Genomic DNA, 26,072 nt, shown 5'->3' on the forward strand with positions numbered 1-26,072 from the left:
AAAAGGAATTTTTAGAATATTCCCCCATGTACATCATTCTTTCCCAACATGTATTCAAGTGAAAAATATGTTGTGCAGGACTTCCCTATAGACCTGCATTGCAAATAGTTTTTTTATGGTAAAGCCATTGGGGGGGGAATTGCTTTCATAAATAAGACAGAACTATAAGTAGCTCATTGAGCAACATTCTCATTTTAGTGGCTTTAGAGGTTTTTGAAACCATTTAGTAAATAACCCCCCAACTGTCCATTACTTTTCTTGTGCTGCAGGGCAAAAAAATAATGGACAAGATAAGGCTAATTCTCTACCAAATGTTAGGCACCCCCCACCCCCCACCAGTTCCCCAAACCTGTGCTCCCTTTCAGGAAAAAATGCACCAGCAAAAGTGCTGCCATATTACTTCTAATTCCCATGGTTCCCTTAACCTTGTGCGTGTGCAGTACAGTTATGGGACTTGTTATGCTGAATGCTCGGGACCTGGGATTTTTCTGATAAGGGATCTTTCCGTAATTTGGATCTGCATACCTTAAGTCTACTAGAAAATCATGTAAACATTAAATAAATCCAATAGGCTTTGTTTCAAGAAAAAGGTAATGTTTTATTATTACAGAGAAAAAGCAAATCCTTTATAAAAATTTGGATTCTTTGGATAAAACTAAGTCTATGGGAGACGGCCTTTCCGTAATTCTAAACTTTCTGAATAAAGGGTTTCCGGATAAGGTATAATATCTGAAAAATTGACTATGCTGCTCATGCAGAAGTTCAAGCCTTTGCAAGGGAACCTTGTCAATAGAAGTAAGATGGCGGCACATCTCTTCCTTAGAAAGACCATTTTAAGGCGAACTACTCAAGTTTTCTGTAAAATATGATCAGTTTTCTGAACAAACTGTCTAGGTAGACTTAAAGAAGAAACAAACCCCTTATTAAAAAAAACCTACCCAACACGGACACCATCTACTTCTCTTTGGAAATCTTCGGAATGAGACTGGCGTGGCGGTGCATGAGCAGTCGGAGCAATTCTCTGCTTCGCGACAACTGCACATGCACCAAAACTTGCGAAAATTGCCAAATCGGCTGAAGATGGCGCCCGTGAACTCCGATGCCTGAATCTGCACCAAGGGGTAAGTAAAAAGTTAGGGGCATTTGCCCAGGGTAACACTTAGGCTGGGGGGAGGAGGGTCTATATAGGGTAGGGTTTTTTAAGTTTAGGGTTGAATTCTCCTTTAAGTACATTAAGTAATGATGAGCCCCAAAGGTTGAACTGTATCATACACAATAATTGATCTATGTCCAGTCACTGTAATGGAAGAAACCATTTTTTTGTATATTGCTTTACATTGGGGTCTTGACTTGCATTTAACTACAAAAATCAAATTCACGGTTAGCACAGCAGGTCACTTGAAAACCTTTAAGATGCTGCTAAAATCTAGGCCCGGTAGCAACACACCTGCCATCACTTTTAACCCCTTGATAATTTAAAACACCTTCAATTAGGGCGGGAACTAGGGGAAGGCAGAAGAGGCAGATGCCTAGGGCGCATCGATTTTGGGGTGCTCTTCTGCCTACCCCTAGACTGGACCTGGCACTAGACTTGTGTGTGAAAGCCATGACGAAACAAGCGTGCCCGAATGCCGCTATTGTGCATGTTTGCAAACGCAGCTACCGGCAAGATGTGGATGGAGGAGTTCTGGCTGGCTGGTCTGCCTAGGGCAGCCAGCCAGTCTGGCCCGCCTCTGCCTTCAATTACAAAACAGTTCAACATTTATTTGTACCAGAGACGGGCAATACTTGACCCTTCTCATTATGTTTATACACATTTCAGATGCTTAGAGGTGGAGTTCAATAATTTTTATGAAAGGCTATAGGTTAGACATCCCTCATGCAGAAAAAAGAGATCATTTTGAAGGCAAAAACAGGCCAACTTTCACCTTAGCAGCGTCCAGGGTCAAATATGTTTATATTCCTACACTGACATCCTCTGGATAACAAAGAAAATGCAATTTATTTATCACAATAAGTATTATCATAAACTGTATTATGGCCTGGGTTTTTTAACTGAGACAACCACCTGACATAAAAAGCTGTATAATAAAAGTATTTTTCAAATCAAATCAATCAAAAATCATATATTGCCTGCCCCGCCTCTACAATTACTTTTATTAGCATTTTGCATTTTGCACTAGATTATTAATTACCCTCCTCACATTCCCTCTCCGCATTTCAGTGAATTAGCGTTGTTGAGCGAAATTTTTGCCTGGTGAAGTGTAGCGTTGGGTGCGTAGTGGTCGCTGGCGACTTTTCGCCAGTTAGTGAATCTGTCCCCATGACTGAAATAAACAAGATTTAACTAGTTTATATTGTGTAAATAAAGTTTATTTTGCTAGACAAACCCAAAAGAAAATAATTTGCAGTTATTTTGTATGGTGGCAGGTCCCCTTTAAAGGAGAAGGAAAGCTCCAAGTTTATTGCCAACAGATTAGCCACAATAGTGCAAGATAGAAAACTATATTTATTCTGCAAAATGGTTTACCATATCTGAGTAATCAGCTCTAGACACTGTCTCTGTTAGTTTAGGATAGAAGCTGCCATATAAGCTTGGTATGACATCACTTCCTGCCTGAGTCTCTCCCTGCTCACTTAAAGCTCTGGGCTCAGATTACAGCAGGGAGGAGGGAGGGAGAGAGGAGCAAACTGAGCATGCTCAAGCCCTGCCCTAAAGGTTATGCTGAAAACAGGAAGTCTGATACAGAATAAAAGGAAAGAAATGCGGTGTTTCTTTTGACAGAGGACTCAGAGCAGCATTACTTTGAGGGTTAACTGGTGTATTTATATAGACCTTTCTGATAAGGCTTACTTAATTTTAGTCTTTTCTTCTCCTTTAAGGAAAAAAAATATTTACACACAGTTACCACGTTTTAGAAACCCAAATAGAAGAGGGGGATGGTGGCCAGTACAAAATTTTCAAACGACTTGTGTCTGATTCCTTAATGGTTGCTCTGTGCTACAACTACTACATGCGATCCAGGTATAGAAGAAGGAAAAGGAACTCCAGCAGTAGTACTGCAAACAAAATTTTATTCCGAGTAGTGGTAAACACAACATGTTTCGGGTTCAACCCTTTAACTAGGAGTGATTATTGCATGAAATTCCATGCTTCCAAAAAGTGCTTATAATGATCTTTTGCTAATATAATTCATGTCGTAAAATACATATTGGGTGTCATTTATGGAGAAGAATACAGTGTGCAAAGTGCAAAAACTGCCATTTTTTGCGCTATGCACACGGCAGTCTGCCTTTCCTGTATTGAGACTCCTCAAGAATACCAGGCTGACTATGATGAGTTGGCGGATCACAGGAGGCATATAGGTGTACAGGGTTGGACTGGGCAGTTGTACACCAGGAAAAAAACAGGTGGGCCCTGGCTCTTGTGGGCCCTGCTGGCCAAGACCCGCTCGCTGTCACCGCTGCCCTGAACCTACTCCTACTGGCCTGATTGCGAAAGATAGGATACGAAAGCTACAAACGAGCGCACGGGGGATGGGTTGCGTGCACGGCAGGGGTCCCAGAGCAGCCGAGGGAGTCAGAGGGGGCCCCTGAGACAGCAGCCCAAGTGGGCCCCAGTCCGACCCTGTAGGTGTATCCCAAAACCTAGAAGTTCCGGGGGGGCATGTTAAATGACCAAGGTTAAATAGGGACAATTGGGAAGCATGAGCTTAATCAGGCATAAATGGCACTTGAGCAAGACTCTAGTGTAGTAAAGACACCCGAAGCCTAAAGTTGAGTCCATTTATCTGCATGTGGCACAGGAAACTAAAATTAGATTATATGCTCTATAAATGGAGACGGCTATAAAAATGTGCAGCGTGCTGCCCTGGTTAAAGCTATTAATGCTACAGAACAATAAGCGTGCTCTGCTTTCTCTTTAATATATGTACTTTATTGTCAATTCCCATCAGATAGGCTCCTGCTTAGTCAGCCAAAAATGAGCAATCAAAGCCATCGCTCCTGCTTAGTGGCATTATGGTGCACATCGCCTGTTTCATTTATAATGCTTCGGTTCATTACACAGAGCAGAACATAAAGCTCAGCGTTTATCAGGCACTTGCAATTGCTTGGGAGAAGTCAGTGAGAATGGCGTAGTCCAGTTTTTAAATGGTCCCCACGACCTTTTTTAAGGGAAAGCTGCTTTTTAGTTGTAAAAGTGTGAAACTGCCATAGAAACTATAAGCAATGCTGCTTGAATGGCTCATTTATTACAGCAGTGCTGCAGGCAAAGCAGAAAAATCATAAACAACATTTTTTTCACCTTTTTTACCCACAATGCAGCATTTTAGCCAGCATTTCAATGTAATTAAAGGACAAGCAAAGTTAAACTAAAGAAGTAGGTAGAAATGTTCTACATGATGTTTTGTGCTTCTGTACCAGCCCAAGGCAACCACAGCCCTTTAGAAGTAAAGATCTGTAATAATAAAACAGTACCATGTACTTGATCTCAACTAAGATTAAATAAACCCAATAGGCTGGTTTTGCTGCCAATAACGATTAATTATATCTTCGTTGGGATCAAGTACAAGCTACTGTTTTATTATTCCAGAGAAAAAAGGAAATCATTTTTAAAAATGTGGATTATTTGATTATAATGGAGTCTATGGGAGACAACCATTCCGTAATTCGGAGCTTTCTGGATAATGGGTTTCCAGATAACGGATCCCATATCTGTAAATTAAGTTCAAGGTTCTGTTTTATTATTACAGAGAAAAGGGAAATCATTTTTTAAAATTTTGATCATTTGATTGTAATGGAGTCTTATGGGAGACATCCTTTCCATAATGGGTTTCCAGATAACGGATACCATACATGTATGTGTTTCGAACCATCTGATCCTAAGATGGTTCAAAACACGTACATGTATGGTATCGGAAGACGTATATTTACTCCCTCAAATGCAGAAAAAATTAGGAGTTTATTTAAATACAAGTATGATACCTGTTTTCCAGAATGCTCAGGATCTGGGGGTTTCTGGATATGGGATCTTTCTGTAATTTGGATCTCCATATATTAAAAGAATTATGTCATGATTTTTATGGTGTAGCTTTTATTTTTAAATGACATTGTTTTCATTGCAAATAATTCATTCTACCATATAAAATGTTATTTTTGAACCAAAAAATTTTTTTTTTTTTGGTTTAATATTTGTGTGTAGGCAGCCATCTCAAGTCATTGTGCCTGATCCTGTGCTTTCAGAAAGAGCCAGCACTGCGATAGATAGAGAAAAGAAAGAACTGCTTTCAGTTAAGCTACTGTTTCTCCAACTCAATGTAACTGAAGGAGTCGCAGTAGGACTTGACTATTTTCTATTGAGTGTTGTTCTTAGATCTACCAGGCAGCTGTTATCTTGTGTTAGGGAGCTGCTATCTGGTTACCTTCCCATTGTTCTGTTGTTAGGCTGCTGGGAACTTGCAGCGGAAAAGAGTGACTGAGGTTTATCAGGGCAAGTCACATGACTGAAAGCACCTGGGAAACTAACAACATGTCTAGCCCCATGTTGGATTTCAAAATTATCTGTTTGCTCTTTTGAAAAACGGATTTCAGTGCAGAATTCTCCTGGATCAACACTATTAACTGAAGTGTTTTGAAAAAAAACATGTTTGCCCCTGACAGAATCCCTTTAAGTTTACTAAACAATAATTAAGTATTAAATAAACCAAATAGTATTGTATTGCCTCAAATAAGGATTTATTATATTTTAGCTGGGATCAAGTAGAAGGTACTGCTTTATTAATATAAAGAAAAAATAAATAATTTTAAGAAATGTTCGATATCACAGACATCACCGATTTCAAAAGTGTGCTCAGTTACTGGGGTGTTTAATGCTAGCACATGGGCCTCTGTTTACAGAATGTATTTAGTATTAAAATAGTAAAGCCCTACCTTTTCTAATGCAGATAAGTTCATGTACTCCACAGGTTCGCTCTCCACCTGCAAAAATTCAGTTGGAAAAAAATATGTTATATAACTCAGATTAAATGGGTTATACAGATGGCGTGCTATAATTATACTTCATGCATGGATATATTATAGAGACCCAATGTTTACAAAGCTAAAAATACGGCAATCCCCTGTTCCATTTTTAACAAATATTGCCTTTAATAGAAATTATTTTTTTATAATTTTAAATAAATTATATTATGATTATAATGATAAACAGTTATATACAAATACAGGTATGGGACCTGTTATCCAGAATGCTTGGTAGCTGGGGTTTTCCGGGTAACGGATCTTTCTGTAATTTGGATCTTCATACCTTAAGTCTACTAGAAAATCATTTACTCATTAAATAAACCCAATGGGCTGGTTTTGATTCCAATAAGGATTAATTATATCTTAGTTGGGATCAAGTACAAGCTACTGTTTTATTATTACAAAGAAAAGGGGAATCATTTTTATAAATGTGGATTATTTGGATAAAATGGAGTCTATGGGAGACGGCCATTCTGTAGTTATTTTTGGATAACAAATAACAGATCCCATAACTGTACCTTTAAGACCACTGAACATTGCATTTCATCTGGGTTTACAATTCTGCTTCTGCAACCCCTATACAGTTCTCTGTATTGTTATTAAATATAATTAATTAGATGCATCTAAAGGTCCAAGTTATAGTTTAATATATGGTAGCGGCTTTCATTCATGTGGCTGGCTGCTTAAAATGGTTGTTCGCCTTTAAAGGGATACTGTTACGGGAAAACATGTTTTTTTCAAAATGCATCAGTTAAAAGTGCTGCTCCAGCAGAATTCTGCACTGAAATCCATTTCTCAAAAGAGCAAACAGATTTTTTTATATTCAATTTTGAAATCTGACATGGGGCTAGACATATTATCAGTTTCCCAGCTGCCCCCGGTCATATGATTTGTGCTCTGATAAACTTCAGTCACTCTTTACTGCTGTACTGCAAGTTGGAGTGATATCACCCCCCTCCCAGCAGCCTAACAACAGAACAATGGGAAGGTAACCAGATAGCAGCTCCCTAAAGTTCCCCATAGACGCGACTATTCTTCTTGCCGAACAACCGATTTTAGGGAAGTCTGACCAATCCTTCGAAATTATTGTGCGGTTAGTGGGATTCGGACGATCTTACATCTTACGATTTTTCGGCCGACATCTGTCAGGAAATTGATCGGCCAGGTCAAAAAATCTTTGTTGTCCCAGTGCAATCTATCTATGTTTGCAGGGCCAAGCAGGCAGTTCCCCTTTTTTTTCCTGGCAAATTGGTCTTTTTAGTTGATGGTCAATTCGTACGATCCGAGAAAATCGTGGTCTCACGATGAGGATCGGATCTTTTAAAAACCTCAACATCTATGGCCAGCTTAACACAAGATAACAACTGCCTGGTAGATCTAAGAACAGCACTCAATAGTAAATTCCAGGTCCCACTGAGACACATTCATTTACATTGAGTAGGAGAAACAACAGCCTGCCAGAAAGCAGTTCCATCCTAAAGTCCTGGCTCTTTCTGAAAGCACATGACCAGGCAAAATGACCTGAGATGGCTGCCACAATTAAAAAATTCACTTGCTGGTTCTGGAATTAAATTTTACATAGTAGAGTGAATTATTTGCAGTGTAATTTAGAGATAAAAACAACACCATAAAAATCATGACAGAATCCCTTTAAATTAACTTTTTTGCAATTGGTTTTCATTTTTTATTATTGTGTTTTTTTAGTTATTTAGCTTTTTATTCAGCAGCTATCCAGTTTGCAATTTCAGCACTTTGGTTGCTAACAACCAAATTTCCCTAGCAACCATGCACAGATTTGAAATAATTCAAGAACTATAAAAAAGAAAAAATGAAGGCCAAATGAAGGGAGGGGAGAGGGCGGGCATGAGTCAGGAATGGGCAGTGCAGATTGGTGGTCGGCACACTGTAGTTAGTGTGAGGTCAATGTTTGGTCATTTCTTGGCATATATTGAACAATTTCATTGCCCCACTATGGGAAGAGACGCCAGTATAAAATAGTTACAAGAGGATATTCTTCTTCCCACACTACATAATCAATCATCAATCAAGTGATTTCACTAAATCCCTGTACTGTACAGTAGGGCAGGAGCGCATTTAAAGCTATGCATCAAAGTTTAAATGTAGATTAGAGAGAGATAAATTGCTTGTACATGACTTATGGCTGCAGTGTTCCCCAAACCTGCTTAGTAATTGTATTAAAACAATTTATTATCCATTGTGTGGCCCCTCCTTTGTGCAGGAACAGCCGGCAACAGTAATTACCAAGGCATAAAAATAGGCCAGTAAGTGGTTATTGATTTTTGTTACCTCTATAGTATGTGATGCCCTCATAAACCTTATCGGCCATTAGTCTCTGTGAATGTCAAACAAAATCAATAAACACACGTTAACCTCTCCATTACTCGCTCACCAAAAAACGTTTGGTTAATGTGGCTTGTCTGCCATAGAGGATTATCCCATTCCACAGTTCCATTACAAGTATCCTTTCCCATTCAATTGTCTAGCAAGACTTCTATATCTTGCATTATTGAACTTAAAGGAGAACTAAATCCTACAAATGAACATGGCTAGAAATATCATATTTTATATAGTGAACTTATTGCACGAGGCTAAAGTTTCAGCTTGTCAATAGCAGCAATGATCCAGGACTTCAAACTTGTCACAGGGGGTCACCATCTTGGAAAGTGTCTGTGACACTCACATGCTCAGTGGGCTCTGATTGGCTGTTGAGAAGCTAAGCTTAGGGCTCGTCACTAATTATCCAGCAGAAAATGAGCTTCCCTGGCTGTAATATAAGCTGATGCTACAGGTTTGCTGATTATTAAATTCTGATGCTAATTGCACTGGTTTCTGTGCTGCCATGCAGTAATTATCTGTATTAATTACTTATCAGCCTTATATTGTGACATTTCTATTCTATGGGGCAGATTTAATAAGGGTCGAAGTGAAAAAAACGTTGAAATTCGACCATCGAATAGGCTAGTCGGACATTCGAAGTCGAAGCATTTTTAAGATCCTATGATCGTACTACGATCGTACTTCGAATTGAACGATTCAAACGTTTTTATCGTATGATTTTACTAGGTTCTAGGAGGTCCCCATAGGCTAACATAGCAATTCGGCAGGTTTAAGGTGGCGAAGTGTCTAAATTTTTAAAGAGACAGTACTTCGATTATCGAATGGTCGAATAGTCTAAGCATTTTCACTTCAAATCAAAGTCGAAGTCAAATTTGGCCTATTCAATGGTCGAAGTACCCAAAAATGACTTCGAAATTCGAAGTTTTTGAATTTGAAAATTCACTTCGCATTTACTTCGACCCTTAGTAAATGTGCCCCCAAGTGTACTGTATATTGTGAGTGGGTCCCTAAGCTCAGTAAGTGACAGCAGCACAGAGCATGTGCAGTGAATTAGCAGAAAAGAAGATGGGGAGCTACTGGGGCATCTTTGGAGACACAGAACTTTACTGCTAAAGGGCATATCATAAAACCCAGTAAATTCCCTAAGTGGATGAAATGATCAGTGGGGTATTCATTTCAGTTGCTACAAACTGTAGTTGCCTTCCCTGCTGGAAATTATATACTTAGAAACGGTGCTTAGTGATGTCATTTCTATCACATGACTCACTGAAACTTGTGTATTATAATAAATAAAGTACCCCAGTTGCAAAATATGAGGATATTAGAAGTTACCTCGGAGTTCCATGACCTGTATAACAACACTCATGGTCATGAAACTCCTCGGTAACTTATAATATCCTTATATTTTACAAGAGGGGGTACTTTATTCACTATATTATTATTTGCTAGATCCTAGGGTCAACAGAAATCATGGCGCCCCATACTACTTAGTATGCAGAGTCCCCCCTCATGGGCTTCATATTATTAATCTACTGCTAGTCTGGGCCCCCTTGAGGAGAGCTCTGCCAGCTGGTTAGGGGACAGGTCAACCGGGGGGGGGGGGGGATCTATGGTGCAAAGGAACAGGCCTATGGCACAAAGGCATACCTCCCAACATTTTGGAAATAGAAAAAGGGACAAAAAGATTTGCTTTGAGTATTGAGGCAGAATTTTGACCATACCCATTTTGTGGCCACACCCCTAATTACCATGTCCATTTTACAAAATTTGGCAGGTTATGAAAGTTTGAACATATTTGTGTGGTTTTTATGTGTTATTACAGTTTTGCTAATGAAGGTGAATTTCCCTTTAAACTGCAAATCAGAGACCTGCTTATCTTAAATTGTTACAAAAGCATCTTAGTATCTATTCTGGGCTCTCTGCCAAAAGCCAATTAAGTTAGAAACTTTGTATCTTTTTCTGGCTGTTCAGTGCAGGAGATCAAAGAGAAAGTTGGGACGTTTCAATAACAATACGGGACTGCGGGTTGAGCTGTCAAAATCGGGACTGTATGCAAAGGGGCAAAGTTTGTGATGTCAGTGGCCAAATAAGAGAGTATTGTGAGTAGAGTTAGGAAGCTAGGAGTAGAGATTGGGGTGGATTAGTGGGGTGACAGGGAAAATACCAGACAGGTGACATCCCTAGCTAAGTACAATAGGGCCCCAAAATAATAAGCAACTAAATTCCACACCCTAAATCTACACCAGCCATGACCCATTAACACACCCATAATTCACCTTAACCCCATAAACCCGTGCCACAAGCCTGCAAATTAGACCTTCATATCTCTTGGGACCCCCATTGCCATGGGGCCCCTGACTAGACTCCACCCCCCAATAATGGCACTGGTTAGGGACAAGAAACCTGGATCCTGTGCACTTTACCACTTAACAGCTGGATAAATATCCCATCCACATCCTCCATTACAAACACTGAAGGGACACAGTCCAGAATTTACAGATAATGGGCCAGATTCAATTTAGTGAGAAAAAGTTATCTCATGGTTTATCACATGAAAACTCAAGGACGAGATTCAATTTGAGATGCAGTTCAATTCTGAAAAAAAGGTATCTCAATGTTTTCATGTGAAAACTCTATTAAAGTCTATGGGAAAAAAAGTGGAACTTAATTTGGAGAAAAGTCTTTTCTCCACTAATTGAATCTCGACCATGATTTTTCATGTGATAAATCAGGAGACAACTTTTTCTCACTGAATTGAATCTGGCCCAGTGGGTTTACTTCTACTTAAACCCCTCTACAGCCTTGAGCAAATACTCTGGATGTGTTGTTACAAACGCCTTATCACAATGAACAGAACCCATGATCACAGCGCTTTCTATAAAACATAAATACTGAAAATCACCCGAGAGGTTTTAATGAACTTGCTCCCGGGAGATCATGCTTAAAGGACCAGTAGCATCAAAAAATGTAAAAAAAAATTCATAAGTATACCACGAAAAAAAAAACCACCAAGACAAATTAAACTTTAAAATTGCACAGCCTTTATTAAGAATAACTTACCGAAACTCCGCTTGTGCTCCTCTTCGGAAAAGGCGACACGGCGATGATCCATTGTGCGGTGCTCGATTTCTCCTCCCTGGCAATCTCTTATAAGGAAGGCAGGGAGGAGAAATCGAGCTCTGCACGATGGATCGCCGGAACGCCTTTTCTGAAGAGGAGCGCAAGTGGAGTTTCGGTAAGGCTGTGCGATTTTAAAGTTTAGTGGTTTTTTTAGTGGTACCACTAGGTGGGGCAGCTTGGAATCATGGACTCCAAATTAGCTTGCTGGAGTATGAATTTTAATACCTCTTTTTATATTAACAAAGCTAAGACTGAGGCTGTCTGTAGGATGCTGGGTATTGTAGTACAACAACTGCCGTGGGTGTGCAGGTTATACACAAAATCCCCGACTGAGACACTTGGGACCTCCGTCATCCTTCTATGCACCTCTGCAGACCTGGGATTGATGCATTTGGGACATTCCTGCCTTCTAAACTGAATAGCAGAAGCTAAATGTAAGAAAACATCTTCTATTCCCCCCTGGAGCTGTTGGTGCGCAGCCGTGTTGCAGTCATGCAGGAGCAGCTGTTGTTGTGCAGAGTAAGTATCAGCCCCACGCAACTGTCAGCTCCAGGGAAGGATGTAATCCAGCAGGGGCTGGCAGTAGCACTCACACACTATCTGTTCAGTTATTCTGCTACATCACACTAGACATACTGAGAGTTATAAACTGCTGCGTTTGGGGAGAATTTTTCAGGTTTCCAAAATCAATTTACAGTTGAAGTGACACCAAAATAACTTGAGAAAAAGGAGACCTAAAGAAATAAGGAATATTTGATAAGAATGGTTCAGAGACCCTGGAATAAGATAAAGAATAAAGGCAATTTGGTAAATTGCAGCAGAGATGTGGCTGTGCCGGAGCGAGTGGTACTAACTAGAGTGCACTGGGTCCCCCTGCAAAAAAATCTTCACATGGGCCCAGCGCACTCCGATCCCCATCCTCCCGCCCACTTCCTGCCTCCGCCCACTTCCCGTCCGGATGCTGTCCACTCACTGCCCGGACTACACCCACGCTCCGCCCCGTGTCTTTGCTTCCCCATCGCAGGTAAGAAAGCAGCTGGGCAAGGGGTGGTTTCTTGTTAATTATAGAGGAAGCAGACTGGGCCCCCTTTTCCCAGGCCCCCCTGCAACTGCAGGGTCTGCTTCCTCTATAGTTACGCCACTGCATCAATGGAATAACCACCCAAAGGGAAAACTGCTCATCACAGATATACAGAACAGGGCTCTCTAGCACCAAAGTGTACTGCCCCCTTTACGTCCTCATGCTGTGCTACAACCAACATATTGGCACACAGCGCAAGTACAGACCAGCACTAGTAATTTACTAAATTCCAGTTGAAATGGCCCAATCCTGTGTGGGTCAGGAAAACCTCAACCTGCACCCAAGCCTATCCTGCAAAATGTTGCCATTGTAGGACCTGCTCCCAACCCATACCAGCATCTTCCCCCCTCTGTACACTACTTCTGCGCACAAGCCCAGATTTGTGGCAAGACCACAAAGGCCCAGGCCTAGGGAAGCAAAATTTCAGGGGTGGCATGCCAACCAGCTGCATTATAGGAGCCACAGCTTCCCAGCATTCCAGACCTTGCGTGAGGGGGGTGCGTGTGAATGTAGGTGAGCGGGTGCAAGGACCTTACGGCCTATGGGCACCGAAGAGGAAGAGCCGGTCTTGTCTGCCCACGCATCTGGTTCAGAATGAGGAAATCTTTAGGATGAAAAAAACGCACTAGCACCTAGCCCCTCTCTTTGCCATCATAATGAGCCTCTGGAGATGCTGCTATGGATTTTGTGATTCTGTTGGCTTAATGGCATGGTACTTTAAATAGTCATGTGTGGGTCAAGTTTCCCTCGACCCCCACCCGATCTGGCCCGCTCTGTCCCCTCTATTTATAGACCTACACCCGCCACAACCTGCGGTGACGTCACAAAAGGGGCGATGCAGGTTCAAGTCTATAAATTCAGGGAACGGAAGCCATAAATGTATGGTTGTGACCCAAAGATTTTAAGCTTCAACTGGCCACAACCCGCCCAACCATAGGGTTTCAGGCCGGACCGCACATCACTATTATGAAAATATAGGTCTCCCAGAACAAATTTATCTAGACCTCTTTTTTGGCACACGAGTACAGAATATTATGGGTCAAGGAGACAAAAGTGTTTTCATGTTCCATCTGGCCATGCACACAAAAGTAAACAAACTTGACAACTGTCATTTAGCTGCCCTTTAATTTCCTACGTCTTTATTCTCCCAAGCTGTAGGTGCAGTTTTGTCTATGCACCCTGCTCCTTTCCCTATGTGGATATGTATATAACATGCATGCTAATGCTTCTGTCTATGCACCCTGAAGCTTTTCCTGTTATGCCTATATACATATCTTAAAAACTAAGATGCCCCGCAACTGTCATGTGATGTTGTTTATCCAAGGGAAACGAATCGGGAAAGTAATCAGGCTTTTCTTTGAAAGCTTTTGGAAGCGGAGAAGGAAGCACATTGCACATCTCTGTAATCACACACCACACTAGCCCAGTTACATAAATGATCCCACTGAGGAACACAAGCCCCAGGCCAACTTCTTATTCCACAACTCAGATACTGTACCAAGTGTCAGGTACAAGTGTTAAAGGGAAACTGTGACTGAAATATAAGAAGCTCTTACTTGAACTTAAAGGGCTACTGCCACTTTAGAACTAGCGGCATTGGATTTCTATTCCTTTGCACTGGTTTAGCACAGCACAAACCAGATATACAGTACAGGTATGGGAACCCTTATCTGGAAAACCATAATCCGGAAAGCTCCAAATAACGGGTAGGCCCTCTCCCTCAAAGTCCATTTTAAGCAATTAATTCTAATATTTAAATGTGATTTACTTTATTTCTGTAGTAATAAAAAAGTAACTTATATTTGATTGTACCTCCTACGTGAATCCAAGTGGTGGCAAAACAATCCTATTGGGTTTATTTAATGTTTAATTTTTTTTATGCTATGGTGATCCAAAATATGTAAAGACTTTCCAGATAATAGATCCAATACCTGTACTTTACTGCCTGTCTGTTCTTCACAGAGTAAGGGACAGAGCTTTATTCTTAGTACTGGTCTTAAAGGGGTTGTTCACCTTTGAGTTAACTTTTAGTATGATGTAGAGAGGGATATTCTGAGACAATTTGCAATTGGCTTTATCATTTTTTGAGTTATTTAGTTTTATTCAGCAGCTCTCCAGTTTGCAATTGTAGCAACCCGGGTTGCTAGGGTTCAAATTATACTAGCGAGCCTGCATTGATTTGAATAAGACACTTGAATATGAATAGGAGGGGGGCTAAATAGAAAGATGAGTAATAAAAAGTAGCAAATAACAATACATTTGTAGCCTTACAGAGCATTTGTTTTTTTTTAGATGGGTCAGTGACCCCCATTTGAAAGCTGGACAGAGAAAGAACGAGAAGGTAAATATTTCAAAAACGATAAAAAAGAAAAAATTAAGGCCAATTAAAAAGTTGCTTAGGCCATTCTATAACACTACTAAAAGTTAATTTAAAGGCGAAGGATCCCTTTAAAGATAACTCTAAACAGCCCCCTGAATAGCATACCTTTTTCTCTGCATTCAGATTAATGTTGTTTCTCTATTACAGCCAGTTCAACTGCAGCTCTTTTAGTTACTTCCTTGTCTAGCGTTAATCACCAGTCCCCTTTTTCTTCCTGAACCACCTGTCTGGTTTTGGCTGCCCGGGTCAAAACTTCCTGCCCTGTTTTCCAAATAAGGAAAACCAGGCAGGATTCCCCATGATTGACACAGCGATCAGCCAATCACCGATACATAGCCCCACCCCTCAATGTCACAGCCAGTCTCCACTGGGGGGAAAATGTGGCAACCCTATTCTGAACCCTCCTTCTCTCCCCGACTGATCACTTTAAAGAGGAGCAGGAAGGAATGAGCACCTTCCCGGGTTGGCTCCCCACCCAGTGATTTCCACTTTCCTTGTCCTATCATGTGAAGCATTATCCAGCTGTAAGGGCTTACCCTGGTGGTCTAGCGTGGACTAGGGCCCGGGGGGGACGCCTACCGCGGGCACGCCCGCAGCCCTAGTCCTTTCGGTTCCTGCTCCGACTTCTCTATGGCGCGCACGCGCCCACTTCCTTGTTTTGCGTGCCGGCTGTGTGACATCATCACGCCAGCGGCGCCAAATTCAAATATTTAAAGGGGCCTCTGATCCAAACTTATTGCCCGTTTGTTAGGTTCCATTTCTGAGTTCCTGGGTGCGTGCTATTTGTAGTCTGATTCCTGTTTTGACCCTGCCTGCCTGACTTTGCTGACTTCTGTGATCCTGACCTGTGCCTGTTATCAGACTATTCTGAAATCTGTTATCTGACCCGTGCCTGGCTTTCTGATCTGATCTTTGACCCTTGCCTGGCCGACTTCGCTTGTATTCTGCCCACACCGACCTGGCCTGATTTGACTACGCTTTTGTCTGTTCCTTGAACTGTGACCTTTTGCCCAAAAAGACTTTGCTAACGATTGTGTCCCTCTGCTCGTCCAGAACCCTTAGCCTGGCTCCTCTCTTAATAAGACCTGGTGGCATCCAATTAGCTGAGGGCTTCTCATGAGGTGAAAGACGGTTGTTAAAGGCAGAAGCAAGAGCCGAGACCAGGGAGCATAGCATTGGTTCTGGATTTTGTGTACCGATTGTGACACCAGCTAGACTCAGGAGATCTAGTTAAACCCATACGTGACAGTTTTGCAGACAGCACAACTCTCTACCAAAATGAAACATAGAAGTGGCATTACTAAAACATGGAAGATACGTCACCTGAGAAGAGGGCAAAAAAGGCAAACTATATTTTATGAATTTTGATGTGGCTTAAACCCAGACCCAAAAACACTTAAACTCTTGGATAATCAAGTTTATTCTGACACAAAAGCAGCCTGTTAGTAGTTCCTCTTTGGCCAGCTCACGTGTAGAACTTTAACACATGGTAGCTCCAAATGGTATCAATCAGTGGTGTAACTAGAAATGAATGGGCCCCACAGTAAATTATTTTTCAGGCCCCCAAAAAGTCTAGAGGTTGACCAATATTTATTTAACTTCTATATGAATTAGGGCCTCATAGGGCCCCTATACTCCTGGGCTCCCCAGCAGCTGAAGGGTCTGCTTCCTCTGTAGTTACACCCCTTGTATCCATACAATGGCCATCACAAGGATTGATGGGTGTGTAATTACGTCTATAATTAGCAGGCTATTAGTAGAAGTTGAACAAGAGCTTGAGGCCTTTCTAATTTATTCTAAATTTCGCCACCCTCAGATATTTTGCTAGGGGACTGCCTATTTTTAGTTTGAAATCCCCGGGGAAACCTTTGTACAATTTAGATACCTAAAGTGGTGTTTGGATGGCACGGTTGGCCAAGGGTGCTATGAAGGAACTCCACGGACAAGTCCAAGCCATGGATTCACTCTGTAAGGACACGTACCCGTATGAAATTCCGCCCATAAACAAAACCTTGTTACCCTTTTGTACCAGCATGTGTTTAGTTACGATTACTTAAACCCCTCCATTGCGCAGTACGACTGAGCCCTATAAATAAATAAGCACTTTATATAAGTAATGATTCCCGCAGCTTCTGAAGCACCACCTACAAGCCACGTTTTATCTTTACAAACAGGGTCGGACTGCTAGCGCAGGGCCCCCTCTCCGGACCACCCCCTGCCTGCCGCCGCTCGTGTGCACATGCGCACACACGCACCGTGAGAGCCGGTGACAGAAGAAAGACCGTTAGATGCGCACTGTGAGACCCGGTCGTGCCAGGAAGAACTTACAGTGCGCGCACACACTGTGAGAGCTGAGCGCGGCAGGAAAACCTTTAGGTGCGCACGCACACTGAGAACTTTAGAAATGCAGGGTGGGGATCTGGGCTGGTGGGGCCCACACCAGTCCGGCCCAGTCCGACCCTGTTTACAAAAAAAAATGATGCTCGTTGAAAAAAAAATATCCAAGCAAACAAAATTCATTCAACAGAAAGGGAATGATCTCAAAAACAAGTAAACTGATAAATATGTACTTGCAAAGAGTATATACAGGACTATATACATATATATATATATATATATATATATATATATATATATATATAGTTTTTTTTAAAACGAAACAAGCTGAAATGCCGCTCCTCACCTTTCTTATTGGGTGTACGTGGGCAAGGCTTAATATACATACTAAACAAGTTAGCCCCAGCACTCTCAACATATAACCCCCTAAAAAAAAAAATCTTGCACAACTGAACTGTAACTTTCCAAAAAAAAGACACTATTAGTTACAAAGTTTGTACAAAGCATGCATAAACTGACACGCACCGTCAAGGCAGTGTCCATGCGTCAGTCCTAGCCTAAGTAAAAAAAAAAGAAAGTTGTGCAAGAATATTTTTTTAGGGGGTTATATATTGAGAGTGCAGGGGCTAACTTGTTTAGTATGTATATTAAGCCTTGCCCACGTGCACTCAATAAGAAAGGTGAGGAGCGGCATTTCAGCTTGTTTCGTTTTAAAAAAGTATATATTTTGGAGAGGTAAAAATAGCCCTCAGTATAGCTGGTCACACCTATGGGTGAAACCTACGACTTTTGGACAAGTCCATCACTAACTGCACCCCAATACTGCAAGTGTAGTAATAATAGTAACTACATCTTAAGCCTCAGATGTTCAATTATAAAAATACATTAAATGGGGGTCCCTATCCCTAACCCACAAGAAAACAAAATTGGCACGTGGATTACCACATAACATTGTTTATCCTACTGTACTACAATTTATTAAGTTATTTTACGTTATAAGGCCAAACACCAATAACCGTTTGCACAGCACCTTGTATACAATATATCAGCCGAATACTAGTGTATGTAAAGGGGTGGTTCACCTTTAAATTAACTTTTAGTATGGTATAGCGTGGCCAATGTGAAGAAACTTTGCAACTGGTCTTCATTATTTATTTGTTAATGTTTTTTTCAAATGGGGGGTCACTGACCCCATTTAAAAACAAATGCTCTGAAAGGCTACAAATGTATTGTTCTTGTTACTTTTTATTATTCTCATCTTTCTATTCAGGCCTCTCCTATTCTTATTCCAGTTTCTTGGTCAAATCAATGCATGGTTGCTAGGGTAATTTGGACCCTAGCAACAAGATGGCTGACTGCAAACTGGAAAGCTGCTGAATAAAAAGCTAAATAACTCAAAAACCACAAATAATAAAAAATGAAAACCAACTGCAAGTTGTCTCAGAATATCACGCTCTACGTTGCACTAAAAGTTAATTTAAAGGGCAACAACCCCTTTAATAACAGTAACATTCATTAAATGACCTTTCCTTTCTAGGGCATGACTGTGTTACACAGTGGATAAATACATTTAATATACATTATGTGCACTGATCAGGCAGAGCAACAGAGCGTTCATTTAACACGCACTTTTGTGTCATTCCTCAGTGTTCATGTGAGCCTGGTTAATTGATTAATTATACATGAAGTGTAGAAATTCAGCAGTTACTAATGCATGGGATCAACGTGGCAAGTGTATGTAGGACAGGGTAGGGAAGGTAGAGCAAAGAAAATGCCCTCTCAACCCCCTATACATATTAATGAGCCTACGGGTGTAATGGTGATATCTCTGTGTTCTTCACATACACATCCATTTATCCATGTCCTATTTAAAGAAGGAAGGAAAGCTACAGAGACAGTTTATTTATAGATTAGCCACAATAGTGCAAGGTATAACACTATATTTATTCTGTAGAATGCTTTTCCATACCTGAGTAAAGAGCTCTAGAAACTCTCTCGGTTTGTTTAAGATAGCAGCTGCCATATTAGCTTGGTGTGACCACTTCCTGCCTGAGTCTCTCCCTGCTTGCTCATAGCTCTGGGCTCAGATTACAGCAGGGAGGAGAGGAGATAAAAGGGAAGGGTAGTGGGAGAGAGGAGCAAACTGAGCATGCTCAAGCCCTAGACCTGGAGGTTTAAAGGAACAGTAACATCAAAAAATAAAAGTGGTTTAAAGTAATGAAAATATATGCATTGTTGCCCTGCACTAGTAAAACTGATGTGTTTGCTTAAGAAACACTACTATTGTTTATATAATAAGCTGCTGTGTAGCAATGGGGGCAGCCATTCAAAGGAGAAAAAGCTCAAGTTACACAGCAGATAAGCTCTGTCTGTCTAATGGCGTTATCTGTTATCCATTCGTTAACCTGTGCCATAAAGCCGTTTTTCAATTTCCGCCATTGCTCCACAGCAGCTTGTTTATATGAACTATAGTAGTGTTTCTGAAGCAAACAGATCAAATTTACCAGTGCAGGGCAACACTACATAATATTTTCATTACTTTAAAACAATTAAATTTTTTGGTGTTACTGTTCCTTTAAGAAACAGGAAGTCTGATACAGAAGCCCATGAGTACACAATAGAAGGAAAGAAATGCTGTGTTTCTTTTGACAGAGGACTCAGAGCAGCATTACTTTGAGGGATTACTGGTGTATTTATATAGACCTTTCTGATAAAGTTTACTTCATTTTAGCCTTTCCTTCTCCTTTAAAAGGCTAGTTCACCTTTAAGGTAGCACCGTCTTACATTTTTATGGTCTTTAAATAATTTAAAGGCTTTTAGTCACCTAGGATTTCCATGACCCATATAAAAACACTCAGCCTTCTGCCTCGAGCTTTTATATGGCCGGGGAACACCTCTGTAACTTATAATATCCTTATATTTTACAGAGGGGGGTACTTTATTCACTATATATATATACAGTATATTATCTATCTATCTATCTATCTATCTATCTATCTATCTATCTATAGGCAGAAAAAGCTGAAGCACACCAGGATTTTCTTCAAAAAGATAAAGCATTTATTACATCAACGTTTCGGCCCTCGCATGGAGCTTTTATCAAGATCTTTATCAAGCCTTTATCTTGATAAAGGCTCCATGCGAGGGCCGAAACGTTGATGTAATAAATGCTTTATCTTTTTGAAGAAAATAATGGTGTGCTTCAGCTTTTTCTGCCTTTGGATATTTGATTTCTGAACTGCAACCAGGTATGTAACTTTTGAAGTGTGTGCTAAAGCCTTTCCATATATATATGGTTCATTGAGGGGTTGAATCTCTGTTAATTATAAAACTATACTGTCAGAGGAGGGTTGAGGGTTGCCTTAGTTATGGGTTATTTTATAGTACAACATGGATACACTGTAACCTTTGAAGGGGAATTTCATGCCCTTCCTCCACCTTTAGTCTCATTCAAAATCAATACCTTCTGTTATCGACTACAGACAGCAGAGCAGCATTACAGGGAATGTAAACTCAGAGAATTGAGCACATTTCCAATATACAAACATTAAAGACTCCCAATGGTTTTACAGCTATTTGTAAATCTGAAAGCTGTTCCTGTCTGCTCCTTTCTGCACTACTGGTTCTGTCTTTTGAAACAATGTAGCAACAGTCAGCCTTGCATGTGTCTTCACAGGTCTATCAGTCCTTCTGATACAGTTTTTCAAAAGTCAGAACCAGCAGGGCAAGGAATAGAACGAAAGACTATTAGCAATATATGGGTATTGCTGCATGCAAAGCAGAAAAATCATACCCAATTTTTCAGTTTTTACCCACAATGCAGCATTTTAGCCAGTTAAGTGATTCCATTGGCTGAAGTAGGATAACATACAATAGGAATCTTGAAATTACTATCAACTCGAGCAAGTGGCATGAGTATGATCAAGTAAAGGTGGCCATACACGGGCCGATAAAAGCTGCCGACAGACCAAGTCGGCAGCTTATTGGCCCGTGTATGGGAGCCCCCGACGGGCTTCCCCGATCGAGATCTGGCCGAAAGTCGGCCAGATCTCGATCGGATGGGACAGAAAATCCCGTCGGATCGCGACCGCATCTGTTCGTTGATGCGGTCCCGCGATCCGACCGCCCGTTTGACGAACGCTAGGAACCGATAGTTGGGCCCTAGGGCCCACGATCGGATCAGCCCGATATTGCCCACCTCAAGGTGGGCATATCGGAGGGAGATCCGCTCGTATGGCGACATCGCCAAACGAGCGGATCTATCCGTGTATGGCCACCTTTAGTATGGGATCCCTTATCTGGAAACCCATTATATAGAAAGTTCTGAATTATGCAAAGGCCATCTCCAATAGACTCCATTTTTTCCAAATAATCCAAATTTTTAAAAATGATTTCCTTTATCTGTGTAATAATAAAACAGTAGCTTGTACTTGATCCCAACTAAGATATAATTAATCCTTATTGGAAGCAAAACCAGCCTATTAGGTTTATTTAATGTTTCCATGATTTTCTAGTAGACAATAGGGCTGAAGATCCAAATTACATAAAGATCCGTTATCTGGAAAACGCCAGGTCCCAAGCATTCTGAATACTATGAGACATACCTGTATGTATTATTTTAAAAAAAGAGAGAGTGAGAGCTACATTGTCTGTGAGTATACTGAGAAATTCTAATGCTAATAGGGTTCTGTGCATAAGGGGTTCTGTATCTCAGATATTTACATCTAAAGATAGTTTTGATTTAGATCACACAGCAATAGGGGCCGGTGCTCTTATCTGTTATGTTTGTCATATATCATCTTCCCCTTCTTCAAAAGATATTGCTGGAAGAAGAGAACTCTCAGATGCCAGTGACTGATAAATCTGTCATAATTTATAGAGGAGTGTTTGATTCCCACTGCAGGTCCAGCATCAAAACTAAAAGTAGCACCACAACAAATAAGAATAATATTCCCTTGTGCAGCAACTGAAGGGCCGCGGACTGACGGTCAATCAGGGTGGGACCCAGGCCCGGACTGACAATCTGTTGGTTCTGGCAAATGCCAGAGGGAATGCTATAAGGTGCCATAGAAAGTCAGTATTTAGTGGGCTGGTGGGGGCTGTTTGGGCCTCTGTGTACCTGAAATTGCGGGGGCCTATTTTAATTCTCAGTCCAGACCTGGTGGGACCTCAAGGAACTGCTTGTTTGGCAACATCACCAAAGGAGTGGTTCTGGTTGCTAATGACCACCTTCAGATACCAATACATCTATAGGGCCGTAAGTGATTTGAGATCCAAATCCCAAAAAGTCTAAAGGTGGCCATACACATAGAGATCCGCTTGTTTGGCGATTTCTCCCTGATATGCCCACCTTGAGGTGAGCAATATTGGGCTGATCCGATCGTGGGCCCTAGGTCCCAATGATCAGGTCAAATGGATGGGATTTTTACCCCTGCCCAATCGACATGTGGCAAACTCTCGGTCAGATATCGATCGGGGAAGCCTGTCGGGGGTCCCACACACGGGTCAATAAGCTGTCGACTCAGTCTGTTTGTGGCTTTTATTGGCCCGTGTATGGCCAGCTTAAGGGCAATGACACAGGAGACCCAACAGGTGCATTTGCCTAGACGATGTTATTAGAGTCACTGTCTTTCAAAATAACCATCTCCGCAACAAAGCAGCATATAGAGAGACAGATTGCTGAAAAAGCGATAGTGAAGAGTAAAGATGCATTGAAAGATCCAAACAATATCAGATCAGCCCCATATCACTCACATCAAGGTAGAGTCCTGCAGCAGGGCGGGTACCAAAAAAAGCAGCCTCCCTTGCGGAATGAGGGGAGGATTTTCAGGTGCGGGTATAGATGCGGGTATGTGGGTCTGATCTAAATTTCATATCTTACGTAATATTGTCTATATTTTACTCCTTTTAACGTTTTACAAAACGTGTTTCTGTCCCCGCCCACTTCTGAAGATGTCACTTTGGTTGGCAGCACCATCACTTCCTGTCCGATGGTGGTCGGCGGGTTGCGGTCCAGGCAGTTGCAGGTCTGGGTCGGGTAAATATGCGGGCTGCGGGTTGGGTCTTAGAAATTGGTTCCGCGCAGGACTCTACCTCAAGGTGGGCATACAGGGGTAAGATTGTCTCATATTGGGATCTCGCCAAACGAGCAGATCATTCCATTTGTAGCCGGCTTTACTCTTCACTATCCCACTCTCAGCAGCTTTGTGTCAGGCGGTTATTTGGAACGACAGTTAACGCTAATACATTGTCGAAGAAAACATACACCAATGTATCTGATGTGTTAATCGAAATGTGACCGCGGCTCCTGCCTGTAGTTGGATCATAATGACGGGGATACAGGTAGGGTTGTTACATGTCCAGTTTTGACCCGGACAGTCCGACCAATCGCCAAGTCATCGCCCAACACCACCATTGCCCGTCCCTCGAAATCATAGCAACGCCCCCTCTATGTCAGCTCCCGCCCCCGAGGATCACTTACATACAGAACCCACCAAAACCTGTATCAGTATAATACACACACAATGGAAGTGCACGGGTCACATGACTTGCACAGCATTTAACCAGTTCATGCCCATGCCAGTCATGCACTTGGCAACAATGAAATGCAATCAGAGTGGCTCTGGGGATACACATGCCAGTCAGAAACTACAGCTCCTGCAGAACTACAATTCCCATCATGCTCAGCAATGCGCTCCTGGCCCAGGACTCGTAGCACAGGGGGAGTTGTATTTGTGTCACAGCTGGACCGACAACCCTGTCTCTGCACTTCTACTGATACACAGAGCGCGCAGAAGTCTGCAAACATTAGCCTGTCACTCACACAAGGCCGGCAGCTGCCTCACGCACTCACACCCCGCTATGAAGTTGCCAGTGATCCGCTCAGCAGCCGGTTATTGGCCTACTACTTACTCACCATCACTCGGCATGATGCTTTCTGGACGGAGCGTACCAAAGAAACGGTGAGGAGGGGTGGAGCGAGCCTGGGATTAACAAGGAATAAACCACTCGCACACGAACGGCTCAGCGTCTCCCCCAGATTATGACCGGTACTGGGGATGCTGTGCAGAGTGGTCTCGCCCTGGCTCCACAAGCTTCTGCTTAATGGCTCCCAGGTACTAGAGCAGGAGGCGGGAAACCTGGGCTGGTCTGTTACTGAGGGACCAACATCAACAGCTCAGGTTTGTTTGTGATTCATCTTGTCTCTACCGCTCATCCCTTCTACACAACCTGCTGTTACTCACACATGCCTGGTGCCACATATAATAGAGACAGTGTATAGTAACAATGGGAAGGGAGTGTGACTGTGGGATAGCAGGTATAGTAGGGAGAGATGGTGCCTATAGTAACAGTGGATAATAGTCTCTGGGAAGGGAGTGTGACTGTGGGATAGCAGGTATAGTAGGGAGAGATGGTGCCTATAGTAACAGTGGATAATAGTCTCTGGGAAGGGAGTGTGACTGTGGGATAGCAGGTATAGTAGGGAGAGATGGTGCCTATAGTAACAGTGGGATAATAGTCTCTGGGAAGGGAGTGTGACTGTGGGATAGCAGGTATAGTAGGGAGAGATGGTGTCTATAGTAACAGTGGGTAATAGTCTCTGGGAAGGGAGTGTGACTGTGGGATAGCAGGTATAGTAGGGAGAGATGGTGCCTATAGTAACAGTGGATAATAGTCTCTGGGAAGGGAGTGTGACTGTGGGATAGCAGGTATAGTAGGGAGAGATGGTGTCTATAGTAACAGTGGATAATAGTCTCTGGGAAGGGAGTGTGACTGTGGGATAGCAGGTATAGTAGGGAGAGATGGTGCCTATAGTAACAGTGGATAATAGTCTCTGGGAAGGGAGTGTGACTGTGGGATAGCAGGTATAGTAGGGAGAGATGGTGTCTATAGTAACAGTGGATAATAGTCTCTGGGAAGGGAGTGTGACTGTGGGATAGCAGGTATAGTAGGGAGAGATGGTGCCTATAGTAACAGTGGGATAATAGTCTCTGGGAAGGGAGTGTGACTGTGGGATAGCAGGTATAGTAGGGAGAGATGGTGCCTATAGTAACAGTGGATAATAGTCTCTGGGAAGGGAGTGTGACTGTGGGATAGCAGGTATAGTAGGGAGAGATGTGTCTATAGTAACAGTGGGATAATAGTCTCTGGGAAGGGAGTGTGACTGTGGGATAGCAGGTATAGTAGGGAGAGATGGTGCCTATAGTAACAGTGGATAATAGTCTCTGGGAAGGGACTGTGACTGTGGGATAGCAGGTATAGTAGGGAGAGATGGTGCCTATAGTAACAGTGGGATAATAGTCTCTGGGAAGGGAGTGTGACTGTGGGATAGCAGGTATAGTAGGGAGAGATGGTGTCTATAGTAACAGTGGATAATAGTCTCTGGGCCACAAGGAGGACATACACGTTGGAGACTGAGAAACTTAGGAGAGGCTCCGCACTGCCTGGGTCTTTGGAACTTGTTGGACCTAGGAAGGAATTCTATTCTAGGGACTTAGGTAGATGTTGGCAATAAAGACCCACCACACTGGGAAGTGAGAAAGCTGTGGGTAATAAAGACAGGAGCCACTCCAGGGAGTACAAGAACCTTATTAGGAAAAAAGCAGGATAACCACACTGAGGGCTTAAATACTTGTACTGGAAGGAGAGCCACGTTGAGGAAATTGCCAACACTTGTCGTACAGCAAATAAACTATATGAAATGTATTTCAGCTACAAAATAAATTAGCAGACAATTAAAATGTGAAAGTGCCAAAGGCATTGTGATCCAAAGTG

The 26,072-nt window shown here is 42.0% G+C and overlaps 1 protein-coding gene across 2 annotated transcripts in view; it reads right to left on the reverse strand.

Annotated features, from left to right (window-relative positions):
* LOC108716440 (synaptotagmin-14-like) overlaps window positions 1-24,634 on the reverse strand; it is a 116,818-nt gene extending 92,184 nt beyond the window's left edge. Inside the window, exons 1-2 of one of the 2 annotated variants that reach the window (XM_041562521.1) lie at window positions 24,214-24,634; window positions 5,932-5,979 (exon numbers count right to left, since the gene is read on the reverse strand). In XM_041562521.1, the coding sequence (XP_041418455.1) occupies window positions 5,932-5,979; window positions 24,214-24,226 (61 nt within the window). In that variant the 5' untranslated portion in view covers window positions 24,227-24,634. The remainder of the gene's footprint in view (window positions 1-5,931; window positions 5,980-24,213) is intronic. The other variant, XM_018262569.2, reaches the window with a different exon arrangement.
* Between the last annotated feature and the right edge of the window lie 1,438 nt (window positions 24,635-26,072).

The sequence above is a fragment of the Xenopus laevis genome, chromosome 5L (assembly GCF_017654675.1).
Source record: "Xenopus laevis strain J_2021 chromosome 5L, Xenopus_laevis_v10.1, whole genome shotgun sequence".
Taxonomy (NCBI): domain Eukaryota; kingdom Metazoa; phylum Chordata; class Amphibia; order Anura; family Pipidae; genus Xenopus; species Xenopus laevis.